This window comes from Callorhinus ursinus, unplaced genomic scaffold, assembly GCF_003265705.2.
Source record: "Callorhinus ursinus isolate GAN/ISIS: 27379988/994484 unplaced genomic scaffold, GSC_fseal_2.0 scaffold63, whole genome shotgun sequence".
NCBI lineage: Eukaryota > Metazoa > Chordata > Mammalia > Carnivora > Otariidae > Callorhinus > Callorhinus ursinus.
The window spans coordinates 2,243,824-2,271,065 of record NW_027397125.1 but is presented as its reverse complement, the minus strand read 5'-3'; the positions used below and the strand labels follow the sequence as shown (position 1 = coordinate 2,271,065).

The window sequence follows — 27,242 nt, the reverse complement described above, 5'->3', positions numbered from 1 at the left end:
TGTGTGTGTGTGTGTGTGTGTGTGTGTGTGTGTGTGTGTGTGTGTGTTGGGGGAAAGGGGCGGAGTCAAAGCCCAGGCAAATGAGCACAAACTTTTTTAAAGTTCAGTTGAAGTGACTGAAATTGTGTGAAAAGTAAACAACCTCTTTGTATGTGTTAATCAGGTTCTAAACAGTGCCAGAAAGTGTTTACTTAACAATATTCAGCATACACGCTTTGTTTTTCTTTCTTTCTTTTTTTTTTAAGGGATTTCTCCGAAATTTGCTATGTTCAGCAGTTGGCTGTTTAGTAACGCGTCTATCAGCCTATTTGGGAGGCTCATTCTGTGTCTGAGATTAAAGGAACCAGAGACCCGGCGTTCAGTGCCTGCCGGTGATCCCGTGTGACATGTTTTCCTGCCCCCGGCTGCGGAATCTGGGCGGTTTGCAGCGGTGCAAACAGGCGGTCTGGGTCTTGGGTCAGAAAGCCCATCACCTGTTGGGGCCTCGGGCGCGCACGGCGCAGGGTTGGCCCAGCGCAGGGGCAGGGGCAGCGGGTGGCTCGGGGAGCACAGCCTCCCCCCCCTTCACCCCCCGCCTTCCTCCGGGACAGTCCGGCGGGCGGGCGGGCGCGCGGACGCGGGGACGCAGGCACGGAGGGCCGGAGGGCCGGGGGGGGGGCGGCCCGACGCTGGAATGCAGTTTTCTCGGGCGAGAGAGACTTTGCACCGGAGTGGAGAATAGTTTGGGGTGGGGTTTCGCACGGTCCCCTCCTCCCCACCCGCCGGGCCCCCTTCCAGGCGCTTTCTGGGAGCTTTCCGAGCTGCGCTCTGAAGTTTAAAGAGCAGCGAGGAGCTTGTGCCGCAGGCAGGGACAATGGAGGAAAATGAAAGCCCGAAATGTGAGCCGTGCCTTCCTCACTCAGCAGACGGCAGACAGAAGCAGGGTAAGTAACAGACTCATTCAAAGATGGAGTTACAATTACGCGGGTTCCTCGCCGGCGCAGGGCAGAGAGAACGCGCATTTCTTGTCGGGTGGTGTGCGTTTTCAGAACTGCGTGGAGAGCTGTGATCTCCTGGGTCTGACTTTATCTCAGGCAGGCTTTTCTTAAGCAGCCAAAGAAGTGGAGTGGGGATGCCCCATGTGTGGCACAGTGAGCAAGTCCGTATGTGTTCTGTCTCTAGGCAGTGACAAAATACAGATCGCTGAAAGCAGCTTTTCGTACTCGCTGCCCCAGCCGTGGGAGAAAGGAGCTGTTTCTGGGAAGCTGTCTCTGGGACGACAGCATTCTCATTCATTGGTTGGGGGATCCCATGAGGCAAAGGCATGCTGCTCGCAAGTTTGGCGGAATTTTAGGGTTAAATTACAGAGTGTAGAGATGTTTTATTTTACAGATCGGAACAGCAGGGGAGCACGGGTACATCTGGATGATAGATGGGACTGTGTGGATCTCTGCATGCTTTAATTCAAAAGTTGGGAGTTGTTAGACAATTTTGGTAAATTTTCTCCAGGCAGTTTTCCTTTAATTGTGTTTGTGATAGACTTGTCTTTTCCGTAGGGAATTTCCAGAAGCTTATGTTGTTCCAAAGAAATTTCACAGTGGCGTTGGGTGGAGAAAGAACTTCTCTGCTCTCCAGTCTCTGACGTCTATGATGCCAGAGCCTATCATATGGTATCATATAGGCAGCATGTTCCGAAACCCGCACAATCCGAAACCATCCCCGCCCACCGTACCCCAGGTTCATCCAGGGGCCAGTTAGGAACTGAAAGAAGCGCTTGCGGGGCTGCAGTGCTCTGCGTGGGAGTAGGGATTATGCACAGGGGAAAAGGTGTGTTTTAAAAAGGCAAAAGGGAAGTAACAAATGACTCATCCACACTGAAAATGCAAAACTAAGCTAGACTGAAGAAAAAGGAATTACAAGAGAGAGAACACCCCCATCCCCCTTACCCCCTTAACTCCCCCCGCCCGGTGAAACTCAGGAAACCTTAAGCTTAGTAAACCCCCGAGAAGCCCCCATTTTACAGCCATCAGTCTAGGTATCTGTTTGTGCTTCTAAAACAGAACACTCTTCCTTGAGGGCGCCTGGTCGGTGGGGTCCGGTGGGAGATAAGGCTTCCTTCCCTCCCTTAATTGTTAGGACAGTATCCTATAGCAGGGATTCAGTCTTTGGGCCTCAGTTGAAATAAATGACACAGAATCTAGAGGAGCAATTAGTGGGACCAATTTAAGAAATAACTTTCCAAACTACCACGGCAATTCAAAGATGCTTCAGAGGCTGGAGATAGTTGGGCTGAGGGAATGTGATCACTTTATTTACTTATTCACTCAATGAATATTGAGCATCTGTTAATGTAGTAGTTACTGTTTTAGCTGCTGGTGACCCAGCAGTGAACAAAGTCGATGGAAAATACTTGCCTTCATTGAACTTACGTTCTAAGAGCCAAGTTTGGAGGGAAGGGGGTGGGAGAGAGAGACAATGAACAGATAAGCAGAATATATAGCATGTTAGAGGGCAGTGTTGCCAGGTTTAACAAATAAAAATACAGGATGCTCAGTTAAATTTGAATTTCAGATAAGCAATGAATAAATTATTTTTGTATAAGTATATCCCATGCAATATTTGGGATATACTTATGCTAAAATTATTCATTGTTTACTTGAAATTCAATTTTAGCTGGACATTTCATATTTTATCTAGCAACTCTATTAAATGGAATTCAGACTATAGGGAAACATAGGCAGGGAAAGGGAACAGGGAGTACGTATGGTTGCAGGTGAAACTGTAGATAGGGTTATCAGGGAGAGCTTCACTCGTGTATATTTGAATAAACATCTGAAAGAGGCAAGGGAGGCAAATAGGCAAGAACTTGTTCGAAGAACGGCAGGGACATGGGAGAAGGGTGGGAGAAAAGAGGTTAAGGGGTAATCCCAGGCCAGATCACACGGGGCTATGAGACTCTGGCAGAGATTTGAGCTTTTTTTTTCAAAGGAGGTAGGGAGCAGGTCTGACTTGTCATATAAAAGGGAAATATTGTGTGCTATACTGAGAATAAGCCAAGTGGGGGTAGGGGAAGGGCAGGGGGGCCATTTCAGAGGCTTCTGTAGGAAACCATACAGAAGCCTGGACCAGCGGGTAGTAGGACAAGTGGTGTTAAGAAGACAGGTTCTAGATGTATAATGAAAGTAAAGCCAAAAGAATTTGCTGAGGGATTGAATGTGGAACATAAGAGAAAAGGAGGAGTCAAAAGATGATTTCAGAAATGATTGGTCTGCCTAGCCGGAGGAATGGAGTTGCCATTTACATAAATGGGAAAGCATTTGAGTGCGGCTGAGAGGAGAGGGTGTTTGTGGTTTGGAAGTGGAGGAGGAGAACAGGAAGTCCTTCGGATAGATTAGGATGGAGATGTTTATCTCACATCTAAAGGGGGATTGCTGATTGCCGCGTGGATATTCTCCACTGGAATTGAGGAGAAAAGTCTAGGGTCAATGGCAGATCTGCTAGGATTGGGTTTGTGTGTACAGGTCACGGTGTGCTCTGGGGCGCTTGAGCATTTAGAGGTCAGGGAGATTGGGAGGGGTGGCTGGAGAGATTGTAAGGGTGAGAAGTATTCAGGTTAGATGTGTAGGGTCCCACTGAGTTCTGGGTGAAGCAAGGCTGTGAAGGAGAATGGCTTCCATTCCAGGTCTTCGGTCAGCATGAGGACCATACAGGGAGGCCAGGCCTCTGCTCACATCACCCATGATAACCCATGCCCACTCCCAGCCTGGCACTCTTGATGGTGTTCATTTCTGTATCTGTTTCACTCAATTACAGTGTAGTATGCCAGGGCAGACCGGGTAGTCTTCATCCTTACATTCCCTGCGCCTAACAGAGCACCAGGCACGTAGAAAGCACTCAATAAATATTTCTTGAACAAAAAGCTAATGATCCCACTTGAGGGCTTGGAGTTTACCAATCTACTATAGATAAGGATCCCCTGGGTGATCATGTAAACTTACTGTCTAGACCGAGACACTTTTGAGAGTGAAAAGGCACCCTATAAATAATTTTGCTGGGACAGCACTTGTAACGCACAACTGTTTAGGCAAACTGGGGCGTATGGTTGCCTCAGGAATAGCTCTAATCAATGAGGCTTCCATGGCTGAATAGGCAGCCTGCTTAGATCAACAACAGTGTGAATGTGTACCTTGAGGTGCACCGTGCAGAGTAGGCACTCAGTAGTTATTGGCTGAATTGCAGTCTAAAAATCTGACACTCCCTTTGAAGGCCAGGGGCTTTTCAGAGTGGTCCTGGGGTGTTCCTTGGGATATATCAGCCCACAGCAGCCCCGAGGTGTCTGCTTTTCCTCAGGCCCCTGAGCTCTTGAAACCCCTGGGCAGGTGAAGTGTTATCAGTCCACCTGCTTGCCTCCCCCAACCCCTGATTCACCAGTGTTTCAAGATAGTATTTGCTTTGGGGGGGGTAATCATTTTGCAGTATATAAATGTATCAAACTGTACCCCTTAAACTTGCAAAAAAAATAATAACATTGGCAGCCCCCACGGAGCGCAAGCTTGGGGAATCCCAGATACTCGCGTCTTTGCTCAGAACTCTAAAACTGCCCCATCAGTCTATCCCTTACCTGTTTTATCCTCCCGAGCACTTATTACGTATTATTTGTTTGTTGTCTGCATCCCTAATTATAATGTGGATCCTCTGGGAGGCAAGGAGATTATGTTTATCTTGATCACAACTTCATTACATTTCCTAACTCCTTTTAGTGTACGGAGCAGGCACTCATCCATATTTTCAAGAATGAATGAATGAATCATCTGACCAACACTTGAGATGAGAATACTTTTGGGGGGAGCAGAGGGACTGTTCCTCTTTTGTCTAAAATCTGTACCAGAAAGCTTCTTTGTCAGTTATTTAATTTTTCAGGCTTTTTAGGTGAATCGTTATCATGGTCTGATTTCAGCTGCAATTTCTGTGCCAATTCGTGTATGGTGGTGATCTGTAGGATATTAACAAGAGAACTGGCCAACCAAGGAACCCTGTGGGCCCCCAGCAGAATATGTGATATATATTAGTCAGATAGGCTAATTATAACAACCCTGAAATCTCTGTGGTTTAGCACAGTCAATGTTAATTTTTTGAACACAGTGGAATGCGGACATTCCTGGCTAGGTGGATCTCCTGGGGGCCCATCTTTAGGCTGACTCTGGGACCCCATTCCCCAAGGCTTTGGCAGCTTCCACTGGAGCTATTGCATTCAACAAGCCAAAGACGAAAGAGAAAGAGCATGGACGATTATTCAGGAAGTCTGGGGGCCTGGGACTAAAGGTGTCTCGCCTGACTTGCATTGACCAGAGGAATTAGTATGAGAGGCCCCATCTGGATGAAGGATCCTGGAAAATACAGCCTTTCTATGTGTGCAGCAGAAGGACATTATGGTTTGAAGATACAGAAGGACAGAACGGCGTCACTGCCACGGTAGGTCCGAATACACAGCCAGACAAAACAGCAACTCCTCACGATGGTCCTATGACCAGAGAGGAACTTGGCACAATTTTAAAAGCTACCCCTAAGAGATAGCTAACCAGGACCCACTATAAGGAAGCGAGGGACTCCTTCTCAAAGAGGCTGTGGCTTACCTAGTCTCAGCTCAGGAGTAAAAATCTCAGGGAAGTGTCGTTGCTGGCTGTCAGGTAGAAAGCGGGCGTGGCATGTCCAAATGATGCAAGGTCACAGACCCCTTGCTGGAAGTCAGCGGACCTGGCGGAAGCCATCGGAGCTCCCGTGGTCTTCTGCCTGCAGGATAACTTGCTGCATCTCAGCCAGGAAGCCTTTGAAATTCTCTCTCGGGGGCGCTTCTGCCCTCCTCACCCCTACTTCTGCTCCAGGGAATGTTGGAGGGGCTGTTCTCTGCGCGGAGCTCCTCTTTTGCTCTTTGCCCTGCCGAGAGCGACCTACAAAGGAGGAGTTGCCCTGGGCTGGGCAGAGGCTGGGAGCGGCAGGAAGGGGAAACTGAAAGCCGTGTGTTCATGCTACAGCTTCGTTATTTGTTTTTGACACGGATTCCCAGAATAGCAAGCCGCTAGACACACCCATACTTAAATGTTCACACCCATACTTAAATGTTAGCACCCAGGCGCGTTCCAGACGAGAAATAGAGCTGTATTTCTGTGTTGATGGCGTTGTGGATAATGAGAATCGGCCGGGACTCGGATCCCTGGCTCCATGGCTGTGGAACTGTGACTCAGTGTCCTTTGCCTGGTCCCCTCTTGTTTGTTTCTATCCCTGCTTAGTTGGTCTCCTCAGCCGAGAGGTCACATTCTCCCTGATAGACGGGAATGGTGGAATTGTCCCCTCTACTTCCTGCTCGGGAGTTGGCAGCTCCCAGGAGCTGAGCCTCCCTGAGTAGAAGGCTCCAGTGACTGGGATGCGTGGTCAAGTGGCTTCGTGTGGAAAGTCGTGGTGGGTTGTGGTCGGCGGTGCCTGTGAGGGTGGAACAGGTGCCTGGTGGTGGGATGGGAAACAGATGGGGCCCATAGCTGAGGGCGGGAGAGGGTGAGAAGGTGAGACACGGGGAAGAGTGAGCCCCGCCGGCGATTGGATGTCCGCCAAGGGACGGTGCATCTGGTCATTGGTGCATTAGCCATTGGTGCTGTTGGCTGCTTTCCTCCAAGTCACATTAAACTTTGTTAAGCAACTGGAGACAGTTTCAAAGAATCCACAAGAAAGGAAAAAAACGGCAAAGTACCGTAAGGTTGACATGACCTTCCAGTGCAAAGTGTTAGGAAAAGAAATAGGGGTTTAGAGAGTCAGCAAGTCGGAGCTGCTCAAAGGTGAATGGTGACAGAAGATGGATTCTGAACGCCACCCCTCCCCCTCCTGTTCCTTTCCCAATTTATCTGAAGGAAGAAAGTGGAACTCTTTTCAGTCTCCATGGGGCTACTGTTCTGGCTGCCTTGACCTATTCTGAGGATCCTTGGATGAAACAAAATAGTTCCTGTGAGTCTGTGTGGCAGAGCAAGGCAGAATGGACCTTTCTGCCCCTGCTGGTATGGGAGGCGCCATCTGGGGGTCTGTGTGTGTGCCCGTGTGAAGGAGTGACCTTCCCAGAGATTCAACCCTGCTAATTAATCTAGCTGTCCTGGATAATTTTAAAAATATGTTAATCATGTCAAAAGTAATCGTAAGAATCTGTATAAAAGTCAACAGTGTTATGTCAAGTATACAGGTTTTTGGTTAATACAAGACTCATGTACACACATACACACTCCAAAAGCTAAAGCTAAACCAGATTGCACGCGTATTTACCAGCCTGACATATGGCATCTTCTGCATCTAGCTTCATTCAGCAGATCCTGTTACTCTGTTTTATTCGAGGAGACACCACAAAAAAGGTAGTCGTCATGTGAGTCCACGCAATGAGAAGGCAACCTAAATAAAGGATACAGTTAATTCCTCAATATCTTCCTAATCGATAGTTCCATCTTCTTCCCCTTCTAAATTTACTGCTGAAACTAATGAAAAGTAGGAGAATTAACCAATTTGGCTATTTTTCCCTCCCTTTTCCTCATCGGTGTCTGATGGAGATGCTATAATTAGCAATATGACGAGAAGTGAAGAGTAAACAAGAATTATTCCCAGAACACTCTTCTAGGGATGGAAAACCAGCCTGAGTTTAAAATGTTTTCTATGCCTAACCAAAGGGTGTTGTACCTAGAGTTCTATAGAGAGACGTTTCTAGACAGTGAGGTGGGGCATGCGTTGGTGGCGTTGCCTTTAGATGAGCTAGTTTATGCATCAACTGGGATGTCGCAGGTGTAAAGTCTTGTTTCTCTATCTGAGACTCCAGTCTAGAACTTTGAAATATTGGATTTCTTTTTCTGCACATAATTTTTCAGGATACATAGTTAGCAAATGAGCACTTCTTGGAAACTTCTTTAAAAAATAAATTAGAGTAGATTTTAAAGGATGTAGAGCTGGAAGACTCTGCATACCTATTACTAGTCCACCATCCTCATTTTATTAGTGAAGACGGTGAGGCTGAGAGACATCTAAGTCTAGGGTGAAAGGCAGAACTCCCGAGACCCCCACTCAGTGCTTTTCCCCAGGAATTCAGTGAACAGGGCCACTCTGTTCTGCCTGCATCTGTGTAGGATGTAAGAACTATTCCTCATGAAGAGACTCTGAATGTTCATAACATTCTCTTTCTAGTCTCGTTTTTTAAGAAGTAAGTGCCTTTTTTTTTCAGTTAACTGTAATATGTAAACCCGACACCCCATTTGCCAACCATTGAGAATGAGTAGGGTTTCCCTATCCAGGTCCTGCAGGTGAAACACTGTCATTGTCTGGCTCACTTGCTCCCTTCTATGTAGAAATCAACTTGTCCCTTAAAGACCCCGTCAGAGGCAGGGTCAAGGCCAAGGGTCTAGGTCAAGGCCGTCCACACATATCATATCTCTTCCCTTTTCACTGTGTGTTTTAAAGTCCACTTCACATAAAATATGTCTAAGCCTCACATCCCCTCCATTCTTACCTGATAATAATATTAACCTAATAATATTCTAATGCTTGTTTGCTTTGTTCTAATGGGAGAGGGGACTGGAATTTTTAGGCAGCTCACACGTCCGTGATTATAATAGCTATTTTTGGCCTCTGGGATGAAATAAGTGTCTCAGAAACCACCTTCAGATTGTAGAAATATAAAAGTCCTGTTACCAGCATGAAATTGTAATTAAAAATAAAGAAATAATCAGAACCACTGGAGTTAACTTTTCTATAATTACAGATGAAGGTAAGGGGTAAGTTGCCTGCAAACTAGTCTGACCAAGTGTTCTCGTTTTGAATAACCTCAGGGAAGGAGTCAGAAATAGCCGACTTTTTTCTGCAACTTTTCCTTTTAGTGCGATTTTTCGTATTTCCTTTGATTGTTGATTTTTTTTGTTCCCTTCTTGCCTGGAAAAAAAAAAAAAGTCTGTTAGGTTACACTTACACCTTTACCGCCGCCACAAACCCTCTTGGTGTTCTGTAAATGAGATTCTAGTGAGATCATTAATTGTGAACTGTATTTTGTTCTTTTTGTCTTTCAGAACAAGGAAAAAGCAATCTACATGTAACGTCATTAGAAGATGCAGAATGCCGCAGAACCAAGGAACGCCTTTCTAATGGAAACAGCCGTGTTTCAGTTTCTAGGTCTTCCCGCAATATCCCAAGGAGACACACTCTAGGTGGGCCCCGAAGTTCCAAAGAAATCCTGGGAATGCAAACGTCTGAGATGGACAGGAAGAGAGAAGCTTTCCTGGAACATCTGAAGCAGAAATACCCACATCATGCTACCGCAATCATGGGCCACCAAGAGAGGCTGAGAGACCAGGTAGGAACAGGTCCCCATTTCGCTATGCACAGCTCATTCTGAAATGAATACGAGGGAAAGCAAAGTGACCGGCCGTTCAAAGGGGAAGAAATAGTTGAGTGGGTTGTGCCTGCCTTTGGGTTGTTCCAGATTTCTTTTGGGCCTTGGGAGGAGAAGGCAGCCTGCAGGTTGGACCTGAAAGCTCAGTTCTCTTTGTCGGAATGCCAGAGAGGGGAGACCCAGAGAGCATGCAGTTCACCCAAAAGGAGTGTCCCGATGTTCAGCCACAGCTACATCTGACGTGCAAGCAGTGAGGGGTTATTACTTTCCCGAGTGAAGCCTCGGATCAATTACTGTGCACTCAGATAGCACTTGAGTGCTTAGCACAGTGAATGAATGCATGGATACATACATCAATACATTTTGAGGGTAAAGTGGAGCACAGAGGGAGAGACTTAGGGTAAATGCCTTTTCCTTAGGAAGCTGACGTTAGGGTTCTGCTTTTGCTCTCTCTCCTTTTTTCTTTTAATCACAGATGTTTCCCTTTTGCATTCTTGGCTTTCTGCTGCCATTAGCTACCTGTTTTCTCAGGTTATCTTGACAGCTATACTTATTGTCACCCAACTGTGGCTTGGGATGTTTTTGTTTCTCGGCCATGTTCAATGACTTTTTTAGCAGACAGTGCAGTTTGGGGGTCACGGGGGATGGGAGGCCTCCTCTGTAGCCCTCACTGGCATGTTATCAGATTGACCTTTGAGGATGGAGAACATGGTAAAGGAAACAGAGCCCACTCAGCGATAGATGTGGTCGGGGAAGAGGGTGGGCTATTATTGATTTCCACACTCCAGGTAGAGAGGCACATTCGGTGTTTTAAGTCAGATGACTTGCCAGTTAACTGGCTACAAAAGTGATGTCTAACTAACTCAGCTTTTGGTCATCCGTGGAAATGAAATTGGCATTAGCCTGAATAGTTTGAACTTCTACTTCATCCTCCGTCTCATTTTATGCATTTAAATTCAACCTTCTCTTCTCCGAAATCTTTATTAGAGTGCCTAAAAATATAAAATGAGCTTTATGGACTGTATGTTGGCTTTTTGTTCACATTACCAAAAGGCGGCAGACCCAGAAGAGGAGAGAAGAACCAGGAATCCTGGTTGATGTACAGCAGATAAATTCTTTAGTAATTAAGAAGAGGATGACTCTTTTCATTTCAAGTGTATATAGAAAATATACCCTATTTTATTTATTTACTTACTTTTGTCCCACAGTTTTATTAAGATAATATTGACATATATAAAAATATCCCTGTTTTTTCGTTGTTAGTAGAGTCAGTATCTATATAAGTCATGTGTCATGTTTTTATGAGACACCATACTTTATCCAAAGTGGTTCAGATGAAGAAAACTCAAACTTAGAATAGTTGCAATCATGCAGTTTTCTAAGGAAACGTTGAAATTTGAATCTGGTTAAGTCTGAGTTCAGAATCCTTGTTTATCCCACTGTTCTGTAAGTTGATCATTGCCTATAGAGCAGATAGTATGGTGAAAAAAAAAATTCCTTCTACTTTTCTAGGTTTTTGACTCATCTAATAATTAAATTGGTATAAGACAGATTAACAGGAGAAAAACAAACAAAAGTTTAATTATATGTATACCTCCTGTGTGTACATGGGAGAGACCCAGGAAAACTGAGTAACTCCCCAGAATGGCCAAAGCCATCACCTTAAATACCATGTTCAGCTAAAGACAAAAGAAGATGTTGGGGGTGGGAGTCAGTTATGGGAGGTTACCAGGAAAAGCATAATAATTGAGGATAAAGTTGTTATGACCTAAAATAATTTAGATAGTGTGCCTGGTTCAAAAAAAGAGCTATTACCAGAGATTACTTTTTCTCTGAAAGACCTATCTGTACAGCAGGGCAAACATCTGATTATCGAACATCTCTTCTTATTGTCCTGTGAATCACCCTTTGAAGCCCCAAGCCCCTACCCCATCCCTTAGCTCAGGATGTCATATAACTGACCCTCATGTCCTCGGGTCTCATATTCTTATGGGGCTCCCATACATACATAATTAACTTTGTTTTTTCCATGTTAATATGCCTTATATCAATTTACCAGCCAAAAAACTTGGAAGGGTAAAAGGAAATTTTTTCCTCCCCAACAGTCTGTACATGGGGTGTAAGGGACATGGTGAGGGTGTGTGTGTGTGTGTGTGTGTGTGTCACTATGGGGACAGGGGTGAGGGTAAAGGAGGTTAAGAAATTGATAGTGTGTTGAACGAGGAGGGAGAATGTATTTTTTAAAAGTGAGAAATATATTCATTTTGCTGAGAAAGTGAGAAATTAGTATTTCAAAATGGTAAATTTTCCATGTTAAAAATATTTTAGTTATTATCATTACTGTTATTATTCGTGAGCTCATAATTATTGCTACTGCCGTGATGATGAGGGCTTTGGCTAAAAACTCTCACATGGGGAGCCTAAATATAACCTGAAGGGTGCATGGGATCAGATGACAGGGAATAATGACTGTGGCTTAGTGGCCGCAACCTCTGATCTCCTATCACATGCATCTCCGCCGCAGGTGTCTTCTGACCATGGGTGGTCAGCTGTCCCTTTGCTGGGTAATTCAGGATGAATTCTTGGGTATTCCAAGCTGACCATTTAAAGGGGGAGAGATTCTGATGCGTGGATTTGTGTATACGTTTGTTCCTTCCATTGTTGGGTTGCAGGTGAACCCTGATCAGCATTGTGAACATCAGAGATAAGCTCAGGCAGTTAATGGTTTGGGAAATTCCTATGGACAGCCCTTCATCTTCTGGCTTTTCCATTCTTTTTCTCCTACTGTATGTTTCGTCTTTCCTGTCTTCTCCAGGACACCCTTTGTTCCTCCCTGACCTTAAAGTAGATTATTCTCGGCTTCCTTTGTTGGAAGATCGTATGACCAGCCATAAGGAGGAATTCAAATAGACACGTCCGACCACTTTAATCTAATATTGAGGTTCTAAATACCACATACTCTCCTGGTGGCTGTTTTCCTGGCTGCCTCCCAGAGAAGTGGCCTTAATGCAAAGAATGCCGCTGGGGCAGTGTTAAGAGTAAAATGGTAACCGTGCTGCATCTAGCATTTCACATGAGCTGTCTGGGTACTGAGGGAAGCTAGATTCCAATCCTTTGGGATTAAACCAAAGGAAAATTTAGAGCATATCTTACATTTCAAAATCTGAGCTCAAACACTGGGAGAGTCATGGTTGAAAACTTGTATTTGAGCCTTTGAAAGTCAGTCAGTCAAGAATTTTCTCCAGTCTGAATTACTGAAAAGAGGTTTCCTTAACTCCCTTCTACTGTCAGGCAGATGACCTTTATTGCAGCGTAATGCTTATCTGCATAGTAGGAGCTGTAATGGTACTGACCCCCCAGAGTTGATGCTTGTGTGGGGCAATCAGAGTATGAAGCTACATCACCTAGCAGCTAGGTGTTTGACAATGAGGCCAGGCAGGGCTGGAAAGGAATCCAGCCTCCACCATGGGCTAATTGTATGATTGGAGCTAATGGCTTCTGTTCCAGGTCCCTCATTTGTCAAAGGACAATAACACCAGTACCACAGAGTACGGAGAAAGAAAGTGGTGGATCTTCTTACTGTTTCAGTGGCAGCTCCCAGCATTACAATATTCTGGTTTATGGTATTGCAAAAGAAGAGTCTCAGCGGTTCTTCTTTGCAGACTAGTATTTAAATTCATTTTACATTTTTACCAACACGTATTTGAATACCTGAAGATTATTTTTTCCATTGTCAGAGCATACTTTCATTATATTTCTGAAACGTATTTGTATGTTTCTGTCATTAAAAGGTTAAAATTTGGACTTCTTTCACTTACTCATCCCATATATATTTATTTGGCACCTACCATGGTAAAAGCGTGTTGAGGCATGGTCCCTGACATCAAGTCAGTAAAAGAAATAAGGCATTCATGTACAGATACCGATCTTTCAAGATCTGGCCCAAATGTCACACCTTCTGAGTTGGTCATAACATCTTGCAGTACCTATATTGTAGTAATCTAATCATGCTTTTATTGTACTTTGTCTTTCTCTTTCCCATATAGAATATGCTTTTGGAGGGCAAGAACCTTGTTTTAATTACTTTTGTGAAGTCAGCATTTAAGGGAGTATATGCAACCTAAGTGAAGCCTGATCAATTTGTTTTGAATGAATGAATGAATGAATGAATGATGAGTGAGACAATGTATTTCGAATGTGGTAGGTACCATTTGAGTGATAAAGTTGGTTTCCATTTGAGTGATAAAGATGGGTGGAGAATCCAAGAATTAAGAGATCATTTGCAATTTGGGAAGTTAGAAGGGACTGAGCCTAAGAAGCTAAGACAAGATAAGTAATTTCCCTCAAGTCAAATGGTGGCATTTGAACCAAGGTCACAGTTCCTCAAGTCCATGGTCTTTCTATTTGTTACTGACTTTGGTGTTTGTTTCCTCCACCTTTAATTTTTCTAAAGTTTTGGTAACGAAATTACATAGATTACAGTAGGTCAAGCAGTAGAGACATTCCGTTGCCCTTTCTTTAAAAAAGATAAATCTTGGGGTCCCTGGGTGGCAACTGGTTGAGCATCCGACTCCTGGTTTTGGCTCAGGTTGTGAGCCTGTTTCGGCTCGGTGCTCAGCGAGGAGTCTGCTTAGGACTCTCTTTGCCTCTCCCTCTGCCCTTTCCCCCAGCACAAGCACACACACACACCACACACACACACACACACACACACACACACACACACACCACACACTTGCGCTCTCTCAAATAAATAAATCTTTAAAAAATAATAAAAATTAAAAAGATAAATTTTACTCAATTCCAGAGCATATGAGATAACCATAGAAAATAGATTCTTGTATCTATTTTACATTGAAAGGCAGTTACTTTTTTGAAGTAGCTCTGAGTTCAGAAAGGCCTTTGGTTCAGCAAGCTCTCAGTCATGGTCACTGTGTAACTACACAGTTTGGAAAAGCTCTTCTTGTATGTCTTCACTAACAGACAAACGTCCGTCTAACGGTCACCGACAGAAACCAGCTTTCCACTCCTAGTCTCAGAAACCTTTCTGCAAATAATGTTTCAATTTTTATTTCCAGTTACACATAGAATTTCTATAGTACCTGCTTTGTGGTCACAATTCGTTTGTGTGTAGTCTTAAATCTAATGTAGTGGAACTTGAGAAGGAAAGAGTAATACGTCTTAACTTGAAAGTTTACTGTGTTCTTCCATTCAATACAGAGAGTAAGCGAGAGGTGAAGGTAGATTTCCTTTTGACAAGACATTGTGGAGGGCTCAAATAAGGAGATAGGAACGGGAACAATAAAACTACCTGATACGGGGTCAGTAAGGCTGGGAGGCCTTCCCTCAGGCCAGGGTTGTCATGCTGTCTCAGTGCCCCTCAGGGCTCCCTGGTGCCTCCTCATCAGCCAGACTCGCCTTTGTGCTTGTTTGCAAATAACACTGGAGCCGTTTTCTCAGTGCTCCTTTGGCCCCACTACCATTATCTACCACAGTCCAGGGCCTCTGGTGCTGAAATATATGCCACCAATTGTGAAAATGAAAAGAAGGAAAATATTTACCAGTCTGTTTATTCATAAGTACCCCAAGTTCTGGCTCACTCTACTCTTTTTAACAACTTCCAAGAAAACTTTATATATTGGTGAAGAGTTGTTCTATGGAATTTGGGACTGTAGGCTTGGGGTCAGACTCAGCATTATCTGTTCTTTTGACTGACATCTCCTTTTCAGAAGGTATAGCCTTGATTTTATCAAGAATCATGGAAAATTACCCAGTTTAAGACAGGGAACAAGAGAAGTCTTAACTGCATTTGGAATCAGAAGAGCAGGTCTTAAGAATCAAACACTCGAGAAGCAAACACTACCTCAAGTTGGTAGTATAAAGGCATTCTTACTCCTGTTCCCTCAAAAGTCACTGAAAAAAAAAAGTTAAGGGTATTAACAGTGGAAAGCGAGAGGGAAACATACTCCATCTTGAATGAAGCAAGGAAATGATCAGGACCCATGGAATGGCTTTGGGAGACTAGAGAATGTCTTTGTGGAGGCCCAGTGTAGACAGAACGTAGAAAGTAGAAGCAGAGTCGAGGGAAGGAGGTTTGCTACCGACAGTTTGTATGATCTTGTCCTCACCTTGCAACAGGTGAAGCTTTCCAGATGGAAAAGAGTTAGTAGAAGAGAGGAGACAATGATTACCAGATCACAACACATCCAGTCACAGAAGGCCTGTGTTTTAAGGGGCTTTGCTGGGGTGCCTGGGTGGCTCAGTTGGTTAAGTGGCTGACTCTTGGTTTCAGCTTGGGTTGTGATCTTGGGGTTGTGAGATCAAGCCCCGAGTTGGGCTGAGTGCTTAGTGGGGAGTCTGCTTGAGATTCTCTTTCTGCCCCCTCCCCCCAAAATAAATAAATCTTAAAAAATAAAGTAAAATAAAGGGCTTTGTTGTGTGCCCCACAGACGTTGAATGCCACAAACCAAAGAGTGAGGGTGACACACTTTTAGGGCAAGCAAGTAACATATTTTTGTGGAGAGGGCATTTGATGTCACAAACCAGAGACGAGGGTGCGAGCTGCCTCTGCTGATTCCTCCTTTGCTCATTTTCAGTAGCTAGCCAGCCCCATTCAAATGGGAGTCGTAACATGAAAGAAGCCAATAGGAGATGTATACTTTTAAACTGATGTATTAGTCAGGGTGGTCGTGATTATGCTGCAGAACAAATAAGCCCCGTGGGGGCTTTTTGTGCCATGACACAAAAATGTTTCATTTCTCACACATGCAGTGTTGGTTGTTTTGGCAACTCTCCAGAGAAGCTGTCCTGACAGTGACTTAGTGATTCGGGCTACCTCCATCACGTGATGATGCTGTCTTAACACATAGATTCCAAGTCTCCAGGCATGGGAGAAAGTGCGAACAGTTCTACACAGGCTCTTAAATATGTTGACTCATATGTCACTGCCCTTTATTCTAGCATCTTGGTTCTACTCAGATGTTTGATTTACCCAGATTTTGGATGTGGAATCTAGTTTAGGAAAGAAATTCCCCCATTTTCTTATATCCACTTTCCCAAATGGCTTTACTGGCACATAGTACATCCATACATAGCACTTTATACTTCTCTGTATGATAGCATCGGTCACATTTATATCTCATATAAATGGATTAACACATATTTACACCTATATGTAGTGGCATTTTTTGACTTCTGATGAACTGCATTGTATTATAGTAGAGTCTCAATCGCACTGGATTACTCCTCATGCAGTAGATCTCAGGGTATCAGTGGATACCTTGGGGAATTGATGTAGTCCCTCCGTCATGTATGAAAACTGCAAATTATTCAGACTTTATTCTTTTTTTTAAAAGATTTTATTTTTAAGTAATCTCTACACCCATTGTGGGGCTCAAACTCACAACCCCAAAATCAAAAGTCACATGTTCTAAAGACTAAACCAGCCGGGCGTCCCAATCAGACTTTTTTTCTATCACATTTGTTCTAACCCAATCACCCTATGTAGGTGAAATGTTCGAAATTCCCAAATAGGCATCTGCGTTCATGGATATGTGTGTCAGTGAAGCCTGGAAAGTGAGGGGAATTAGAATTAAAGGGGCACTAAGACCATAGACTGTCATTAGTGGAAGCCTTCGGCCATGGTGAACATGTGGATAAGGAGGCTAGAGTTGTAGAGGGGGCAGGTTTTAACAATTATACGTGTTTTGTCAATATGTAAATACATAAATGAAAGGTTTAAAGATTATCCTAAAGGAATAGACCTAGCTAAGAAATTCCTCTTTGAAGCTATTAATTGATTCTGATCCCAAAAGGAAAATGGTGAGAGTATAGCCACGTTCAGTAGCGAGAACCAGTTAGCTGTTTGAACCAGTGTCGGAGTATGTGTTCACAGACCAATTTCTTGCCTAAACCTCAAGGGAAAGGAAACAATTTCTTGGCAATTAAGAAATCTGATACGATATATATGGAGCAAGTACTCCCAACAAGCCATAGTAGGACGGGGGCAGAAATGCCCTTATGCAGATGGCCGTGAACGTGGAGAATGTTAGCTAGATGTTCAGCATTTCTTTAGCACTGTTTTCTCAAGCACTATTTACAGTGGTGAAAAAGTGGAAAAGGCTGCAAGGAGAACATCTTATTGGCATTAGCTAAAACTGTGACACTATTGCTCTTTGCACATATTGGCATATTTCATCCTCCCAACAGCACAGCAGGGCAGGCGAAATTAACCCTCCTCAACAGAACGGGAAACCAAGGCACAGTGTCGTTAGCTCTTGTTCAAGGTGACACAGCACGTCAGTGTGGCAATGCTGGGATTTAAATCCTGTGATCTGGCCGGTGCGGGGGGGCGGGGGGGGAGTTCTTGCTTTTTACCTCCAGGTCACACCATGTCTCTGATGAATGGCAAAACTGAAGGACATTTATATAAAATGTTGAGGAAAATGGGGAAGGACTACAATGGGGGGACCAGTTTGGCCCAGTGGCAAGGAAGTATATGACATTTGGTGGTGATCCTAGAGTGGCTGAAATGCCTGCCTCCTAATTAGATTGTTCTTCCGTGATTCCAGGAAGAAAAGGCATTTGGCACCAAAGAAACTAATGAGGTAAATAGCGATAAGGACCTACCCGGCGTACGTGTTGAGAAGATGTTACTACTGGCAGAGCCACACCTCCGAATGGAAGGATCGTGGTGTCTAAGATTACAAGTTGCCTTTAGAGGATTTATATTAGTGTATCTGTGAGTGTGTGTTTAATGAAATGCTAGAGTCTGTGAATAAAGACCATGATAACATTGAAAGACTCGGTATTAAAAAAATCATCCTGAGAAGTTCCAAATCTTTGCTACGTCTAAGAGAAGTCGGAATAGGATCAGAAACAATAGTCATCTGAATTCGGGCGTGATGAAGAACAATGGGGAAAAAATAAGCAGAAAGAACAGTCTAATACTTAACAGATGATGTTACTCAAGGGACCAGATGAAGGAGCTAGCTGGAAATGTTTCCCAGAGATCTGATATTTTGAATTTGTGTCTTAAAGGGGAGGGAGGTGCGTTTCTGAAGATTTGGAATATTACATAGTAGGACATCTTGTTGGCGGGGGGGACACTCAGTGATCAAAAAGACTAAATTCAAGAGATTGCAATTTTACTTGCAGAATTGACTTGAAGTTGACATTAATCATAGAGGATACAGAAAAAGAGAAAAAGACTCCTAAATGGGGATCATTCATAACACATGGCTTTTGATCCATGTTTAATTGGGTGGCACCAACCTCTGCATTAGCTTTCATTTTAATTAGTGTTATGGAAGAGCAGGAGAACAGTGCTATATTAAGAGGAGCTCTGAAAAAAAATCAAAATAAAATTCTGCTGGAAAACCTGCTAAGGAGTGTCTGGGAGTGGGTGGACAGCAAAGGGAGTCAGAAACCAAAGTGTAGCTATGCGGTGGCAGGAGACATCTGGATCAGCAGAACCGAAGAAAACTGCCTCAGGATTGAGGAACCCAAAAAAGACCAGTGCGATTCAGTCCAGGACATCGATGCAGAACTCATATTGCGAGTGTCTAAATTGTCCTTCCGCTTCTCACGATTCAAGCTTACGTCTTTGCCATTAATCATCCTTCCTGCAGGTGTTTTCTTGCATTTATTCAATCAGATGGTAGTTTATCATCGACCTACACTATGGGCTTGACATCAGGCAGTATGTATAGAGTGCACAATACCTGGCCAGCCAAGGATCCATCTGTTTAGTGGGAAGAGTACCAACTTTGGGGTCTGATATGACTGAGTTTTTTATATGCTGGGACACTTAGCTGTGGAGTGTAAGTGAATCATCTGTTTTCCGGAGGCTTTTTCGTAACCGCAGGAACTAGACCGACAATACTATTGTGGTGAGGATTATATGAGATGATACATCCTATCAAATACAGAGCAACTGTGGAATGCCTGTCAAAGCCCTTTTCATTAAGGAGAGCCTTATCACTGAGAAATGAGGGCTGTACCCATTAGGGCAGCATGTGCCAGGGTCCGTTCAAATGGGCAATGATCTAGACCAGCATTTTGTAAAAATATGCTCCGTGGAATCCTAGGTCCTCAGGCTATTAGTAGCTGGTTGGGAAATGGAGAGAGGGTTTCTGATTTGGGGATATTTTTGGTTAACCAAAGTTAAATGAATTTCTACACTGTAGGGCCAATCGGATCTTTTAATATGCTAAACAAGGCATTGTAAATCTCACTTGGAGGTTTGGGAGCAGGTGGGTGAGGAATGAAAGGTGTAATGCTTCCCAAGCCTATTTGACCACAGAATTATTGTTCCGGGGACTCTTATTTTGTGAGACACACTAGGAAATGGCCGTATGTACCTCAGAACCTTGCTGGAGTTCAGGGGCGCCTGGGTGGCTCCTTTGGTTAAGCGTCTGTCTTCAGCTCCTGTTACAATTTCAGGATCCTGGGATTCAGGATCCCGGGATCGAGCCCAGCATCCGACTCCCTGCTCGGTGGGGAATCCACTTTTCCCTCTCCCTTTACCGCCCCCCCCCCCCGTCCCGTGCTCTAGCTTTCACTCTCTCGCTCTCAAAATAAATAAATAAAATCTTGAAGAAGAAGAAGAAGAAGAAGAAGAAGAAGAAGAAGAAGAAGAAGAAGCAGCAGCAGCAGCATCTTGCTGGAGCCCAGAGCATTGGGAGAGCAGAGAGGGAAGATCTCACATGGAGATCAAAATTCAAATGGTGTCTCTTGGAAAGATAGAGGTCTCCTGGAGGCAGGAGACTTGTCGTGATGGTCTGTCTCCTCGTTGCCCAGGGCACAGTAGGTGTTCAGCGAGGCTATTGATGGATTATGATTTGAATGAATAGGATGAAGCCATGGGTGCGTTGTGATGGAATGGGGCGACAGGCAATGTGGAGACAAGGATAGGGTCCCTTGTGAATCAGTGGGCCGGCCAGGGGAAGTGAGGTGGCAGTGTCATTTGGAGGAGGGGGAGGTCAGTGACGTCAGGTGCAGGAAGGCTAGGTTGTGTTGGACCTTGAACGTCAGCAGAGAGCTTGGACTGGCAGATGCAGAGCAGCCTTGCAGGCTTGAGTTGAGAAGCAGAATAACAGCAAAGTCGAAAGGCTAGCTAGCTGCTGGGTGCTGTGTAGGAGGGACTATGAAGGAGAGCCTGGGTACCGGCTGGAAGTGGTTGCCGAGTCCAGGATGCAGTGCTGAGGCCCAGGGTAGTGGCTTCGGGAATGGAGCTGAGCCAGTGTTGAAGGATGCCCCCTCAGATATCCGGAAGCAGAATGGGAATGAGGAGTGGGCGCCTGGGTGCCTCAGTCGGTTAAGCGTCTGTCTGCCTTTGGCTCCTGTTATGGTCCCAGGGTCCTGGGATCAAGCCCCACACTGGTGGGCTCTCTGCTCCGTGGGGCATTTGCTTTTCCCTCTCCCTCTGCTTGTGCTCGCTGTCTCTCTCTCTGTCAAATAAATAAATAAACAAAATCTTACCAAAAAAAAAGAAGAAGAATGGGAAGGACTTGGTGTCTGATTGGAAAGGGACGAAGGTACAAAGGGCTGCAGCTGGGGTTGTGGGAAAGGTGAGGGTACCCAGTGAGCACCCCACGTACTCAGTTCCTCCCTGCACCCGGACCTTGCGCATGTCACTAAGCTGTCTGTGTCATCTGTCCGTCTGTGTGGAACCCCTCAAAGACTAGCGGACGGCCACGGAAGCACGGGAGTCATTGTCGCAAGAGGAGTGGGTGGAAAGGGGCACCACGGTGTTAACTGTTGGATCAGCTGATAGGGATGGAACTAGGAGGGAAAAAATCTGGTGTGGAGCTCAGTGGGTTTTCCAACAAAATTCTGTAGGGTCTTCCTTTTGAAATGCTCTCAGAGGTTAGCACCAGTGTCCTTTTGCATTCCCCTCCTGACATCTTTGTTTGGTCAGGCCTGTCCTTTCCTCTTCCTTCCCCTAATCCGAGGTATATGCTCCAGCCGCTGTGCAGGTGTGGAGGTGGGTCGTGAACAGGGGGTCATGTTCAGGGGCTTTCGCCTGGAACTTGGAACCGAGGCGTTGATTTTGACAGTGTGGGGGTGGACGCAGGTTACTGCAGTTAGTGGTGTCAGCCTTGCACCCAAGGAATATTTTTGGGTTAATGGAATGTGCGAGCACTTCCTGAGGTCACAGCCGGGCAGTGGCCAATCTTAAACAACACCAGGATGCTGAAGGGAGAGGACCATGTGGATGCGGTGGTGGTGCAGGGATAGCGCGTGGTCTGGAGACACGAACGGGCTCTACGCGCTGTCATTACTCCTGACGGATTCCATCGTTGGGGTCTTCTGTCTTCCCTCTGTGCCTCCCCCCCCTTACTTTGTTCCTTCTTCCTTTCCTTTTTTTTATGATTTTATTTATTTGTGTGTGTGTGAGAGAGAGAGAGAGAGAGCGAGCACAAGCACGGGGAGGGAGAAGCAGGCTCCCTGCGGAGCAGGGAACCTGACGCAGGGCTCGATCCCAGGCCCCTGGGATCATGACCTGAGCTGAAGGCAGATGCTTAACCGACTGAGCCACCCAGGTGCCCCAGCACTGTTCAGTTTTAAACAAAGTATCACAAAGTCTCTCACTATCAACATATTTTTGTCCTGTTCTTCTTGCATTCCTAAGAATTTTTCTTTATAGTTTTTTAGTTGTTTTATTTGTTGCAAACAAATTTATGATGATCATTCCTTTTTCATAAATTGTCTTTTTACACTATCAAATGACCTCTGTATTCTGTTTAGTGTTTTTTTAACTTCTCTTATTATTGATATTGTCACTTTTGCTCTATGTTTGTTTGCGTTTGTCTGGTATGTCTTACTCATGTATTTTCAAGTTTTCTTTATTAATGAGTATGTTGATTAGAAATTACATATAAGTTGGTTTTGCTTTTTTAGCCCAATTTATTTGTCTCTTGATGGAGGAATTCAGTCCATTGATATTTAGTGTAATACTCGGTGAACTGGATTATATTTCTTCATCTTAATTCGACAGCAAGTATGTCTCTTCTTTATTAAATTCAGTTAATGCTCAGTAAAATCTAAACAGTTACTCAAGTTTCAGTCTTGACAAGCCATATTTGAAATGACAGTGGGTGCTCTAAGTAAAAATGAGTGTCAGACAACAATATGGAGGTAGGAGAGGACTGGAGATACATATTGGCATTACCTGGTCTTTTAGTTGGGGCTGTCCAGAGAAACAAAACCAATAGGTTGGAAAGAGCCAGAGCAAAAGTGAGAGAGAGAGAGAGAGATTTAGTTTGCTTTAAAGAATTGGTTCGCACAGTTGTGGGAATTGGCAAGTCTGAAGTCTGTAGGGCCAGGCCATCAGCCTGGAAATTCAGGGAAGAGTAGATGTTGCAGCCTTGAGTCCAAGATCTGCAGGCTGGAAACTCAGGCGGGGTTTCTATGTTACCGTCTTGAGGCAGATTTTTTTTTCGGGGACTCTCAGTTTTTGTTCTTAGGGCCCTCAACTGATTGAATGAGGCCCCCCCACGCACTCTGGTCAGAGTGTGCTGACTCAGAGCCTGCTGATTGAAATGTTAATGACATCTAAAAAAAATACCTCCACAGCAACATTCAGACAGGTGTTTGACCAAACAGCTGGGTACCCACAACCTAGCCAAGCTGACACATGAAATTAACCAGCACCGTAGCAAAAGCTGACCAAATGTAGATGGATAATTTCTAAAGCAAACAATGACTACAAACAAAAATAGAGCCAAAGTTCAAGCTTTAGGGAATTACCGCAGTTGGCCTTCGTGGTTTTATTCAGAAATCAAAGTGCCCTTATTCTTTTGGTGATGCATCCCATCTGTCCTTGACTTGTGAAATGGGTACTTGATTTTTTTTTTCTTTTTAATGTTTGTCAGTTTTTCTTTAGACCAGAACTTTAGGTTGCAGATCCTTCTTGAGAGTCTGCTGTTTCATTAGCCTTATCTGCATGCTAGTGGTCTGTTTGTCCTGGGGTCGACAAGTTGTGGTCCATTAATCCTGCTGTGGGCAGTCCTCCACACAGCCTGAAGCTAAATAAATGCACCTCTCTACCAGTGCTGCTGTGTTCATGGGCCACTCAGTCTGGACCCTTCCAGCGCCCAGCCGGTGTATCTGGGAAGATCTGCAGAAGGTCTCTGTTTACCCTTTGTGGTCCAATATGTACCTTCAGGTCAGTCTACTAAAAAAAAAAAAAATCCTCTTAGCATGGCTTAGGTTAGTTAGGATTTTAGGATCCTAATTAACCATTAGGATACTAAATTTTATTAAACCAGAATGACACATGCCCAGCAGTTAGGCACATGTGTTTTGGATTCCAATCTTGGGTCTACCTGCCTGGATTAAAATGGACACTCCCACACTTAGTAGGCGTGTAAACTTACTCAGATTACCTAAACTCTTGAGGCTCCCTCTCTCCATTTATTAAATGGGGCTAATAACCATATATCATCTTTTGTCATGAGATTTAAATGAGGTAACGATTGCTTATTTTAATGATAAAAGTATTGCTTTTTCTACCTAGAGAAGCATCCCTTTTCCACGTGAAACTTCTAACTCTTGTTTTTTAAGAAACAAAAACTCAGGCCATAACCCAACCTCTTCCACTGTCTTATATTTTCATGGCCTTTTTCAGCAAGCAGTTTCTATATCTATTATAAAAGGTTTCTTGAAACAAATTCAAGAGAAAGAATCTTATTTGCTATCCAAGTGAATCGTGGATACCTCTGATGTGGCTAAATTTAGAAACAGAAGAGCCCCTCTGCTTGCCCCTACTGAGCTCTGACTGGGTCGGTGTGGTGCTGGGTTGCTGTTGGGCAAATCATGATGCTCTTCCAGTCCAGTTGCACATTTTCCTCATTTGGGGACAGTAGGAGAAATCATTACCGGATTGGTCACCTCTAAGCAAGCTTTGGCATTTCTGCCCAGCCCATGTTGTCCTTCCAAACTTTCCCCGCCCTAAATCTGTCACGATTCCCCGTGATCGTGATGATGTCGTTGCTGGTTACAGATTCTTCTTTTGGTGCTGACCTCTGCCTGCCTGCGGACCCTCGGGTTAACCAGGTTGCTTTCACATCTGAGTTATTTCTGTGACTCTCTTCATTTGCCTGCCTGACTCTCAGATTCCAACTGTTCTCACTCACTCGCTTTTCTAAGCTTGAACTCAGTAGGTAAAAGCTGAGATACTGTAATTTCCTAAATAACCCAAAGGGAAGCTTTGGCATAATTTAGAACCTCTCTGACTGCTGAAGCAACTTCCGCACGCTCCCCTCTCTAATGGAACTTTGAGGAATGACTATGATTGAATAGTGCCTCCATCCCGTCTGTGGATTTCACCGAATAGAGCCTCTATCTGGTTATATTTCGTTTTTGTTTGTTTCACGTTGTGTTTGTGCCCCACCAGGTAGAGGACAGGTGTGGGCTTCATCTGGAGGTGTTTTCATCTTACGGAGGCAGTAATTGAATCTCTGACAATAGTCTTGCCTCCAAGGAGTGTTGCAACTCAGGCTGCTATATTAAACCGGGATAGCTCTTGGTTCCCTTGGAAGGTAATGTCCCATCTGTTGACTGTGAACTGTGGCAATGCAAAACTCTCAGAATAGTCAGAGGAGGGGATCAGGAGCATTTACAATTCTTTCTAGGAAAAGAGCCATTCGGAGTGCTTTTACCTATGAATGCTCTCTCTGCAAACATCTGGGTAGGCTCAGCCATGTGTGGGGGTTAAAGTATGCTCTCTGACCTTTCAAAGATGCTGCTGATTTTCTTGTACCTTACAGCAGGCTCTGAGGCAAGTTAAAGCAGGCTGCACTTCCTTCCCTCTGCTGCTGCTTATGGGATTCTGCAGCGTGGTAGGGGATTCTGCCGGAGGCCGCCTTCAGATGCTTCCCAGCTCCCTGCCCAGCCCCGCTGAAGAACTCCGTGGTAACATCATTGCGAAGTGTCGTAGGTTTGGACCAGGTCCCATTCAAACTTTTCTGGCACCTCAGGGTCAGCAATCTTAGACTTGGGATTTCAAGGTGTGTCTGCAGTAAAGTTAGAGGTGAGAAGAGTGCTGAGCCCAGGGTCACCAAGAGGGCTGGGCACAAATTGAGCAGAAATTTGTCCAGAGCTTTATGTGAACGTTATGGATTCTATAAAATTTGATTTGACCGATTTCAGTGTTATTCTGGTAACTTATGTAAATTAGAACAAGTAGCCGAAAGATAGGAGTATGTTACCAAAGAGTTAAAAAATGCTCAACACCTCCTACCTCCTCTGCAACCACGGAGGCCAAGAGAAAATGCAAACACACACACACACACACACACACACACACACACACACACACACATTCCAGCAAGGAACCTGTTTTGCAAGTTTTGCTGGTAAAAAGTAGGAAGGGGGTTGCTGGAGAGTGAAAAAACCTTAGAAGTATCAGTTGAAAGTTTTTCAAACCCTCCGTTTTCAGCCTAACTTCATTCTGCAGAGAGAGGTATATGGGCCACTGTAGGTTTTTCTTTAACCGATTAAGTGCATTGTTAGACAGGGAGGGGCAGATTAACGAATGCCTATAATTTTGATCATTGTTTTCTGCAAAACAGCTCAGGCTTTGAAAATGAAGCCATGGTTCTTGGCTAACTTTCTGCCAACAGCACAAATTATACTGTGCAGAGATCCAAAGCCCCTAAAAAGGTTTCATTAATGAACAATTTTGGAGGATTGTTTAAGTCTTTGCCTGACAGGTAACGTTGGCATGTAGGCAGGTGGGGTTAAGGTTTCCATGGAGATTTATGATGTCATGCTCGAAAGAGCATGTCAAGACAACCAATTTAACAAGTAGCTACTCAAAAAGTCCTATAGGCTAGAAGTAGGCTTTATGCAAATGACAAGAGTTTCACTGGGAAAAACTGCAAAAAGAAAACAGCAGAGACATGGAGGGGGGTTTACCTGACAGCTCGGAAGGATGACCCTGGAGTCCATTAGAGACGGAAGCTTCCAGAAGACGAATTAGATATTTTTACTTTAACTGCTGCTTCACCTGTGGAGCTCTGGGTACAGGTAAATATAAGGTTGTTTTGTTTGTTTTGTTTTTTCTTCTGAGTTATTGCCAAAAATTATTTGGAAGCACCTAGTTCTATTTCTCTGCATTGTTCCCTTGGCAGGAAGAACTGAATCAGTAAGTGCAGCTTTCCCACACCGAATTTTCGTGTTTCAGGGCTGCGTTTTCAGGACATTTTTATTGAATGAACTGGGGTTTTTGAAGAGGTCTGAAAAACAAGTGATGCATTATGCTGATTATGACCTGCAAATAATGCTATAAAGTCTGTAGATAAGGGTTAGAAAGACAGTCGGAGGTACTCTCTGTTTGTGGATTAGTCCCAGATGTTGGTTTCTTTTCTTTTTTTTCTTGTTTGACTCTTAGACCAGACCTGAAATTGGGATTACGTGTATTTCTGCATTTTCAAGTTGTAAAATGCCAAAGGTAAAACCTATGGAATATTACAGAACTTTTCACGAACACTGCACTTTTTCATTTTAAGGGTGTCTGTGTACCTTTCGCAAAGAGGCATTTTACAAGACTAGAAAAATATCCTGTTTGAGATATCAGAGTTTCTGGACTTAAGAGAAGCAGGATTTGTAAATTCTAAGAAGACAGGTAAAGGTTTCCAGGGTAGGGGGAATGGTTGATAAAAGTAGTTTTGAAAGCATGCTTTCAAAAGGCAGCCTCGCTCTGGTGGGACGGGGCTTTTCTGTTTGCATCGGTTCCTAGTGAGACAGAGTCAACAGTCTTGCCAGAGATATGGATGTGATAGTGATCACTAAAGGTAGCTGGATTCCTGCAAAGTTGACCTACAGGGGTTAGTCTGGGGACATCAGGCTGCGA

The 27,242-nt window shown here is 44.3% G+C and overlaps 1 protein-coding gene and 1 long non-coding RNA gene across 3 annotated transcripts in view; one reads left to right on the top strand and one right to left on the bottom strand.

Moving 5' to 3' along the window:
- LOC141371272 (uncharacterized) overlaps positions 1–5,917 on the bottom strand; it is a 39,014-nt gene extending 33,097 nt beyond the window's left edge. For both annotated transcript variants that reach the window (XR_012376089.1, XR_012376088.1), the window contains exon 1: positions 5,613–5,917. This is a non-coding gene — a long non-coding RNA (uncharacterized lncRNA). The remainder of the gene's footprint in view (positions 1–5,612) is intronic.
- The window catches only part of KIAA1217 (KIAA1217 ortholog), a 283,716-nt gene continuing 256,882 nt past the window's right edge, over positions 409–27,242 (top strand). The window contains 2 exon segments of the mRNA XM_025891962.2: positions 409–923; positions 9,060–9,343. Of these exon segments, the coding sequence (XP_025747747.2) occupies positions 854–923; positions 9,060–9,343 (354 nt within the window). The 5' untranslated portion in view covers positions 409–853.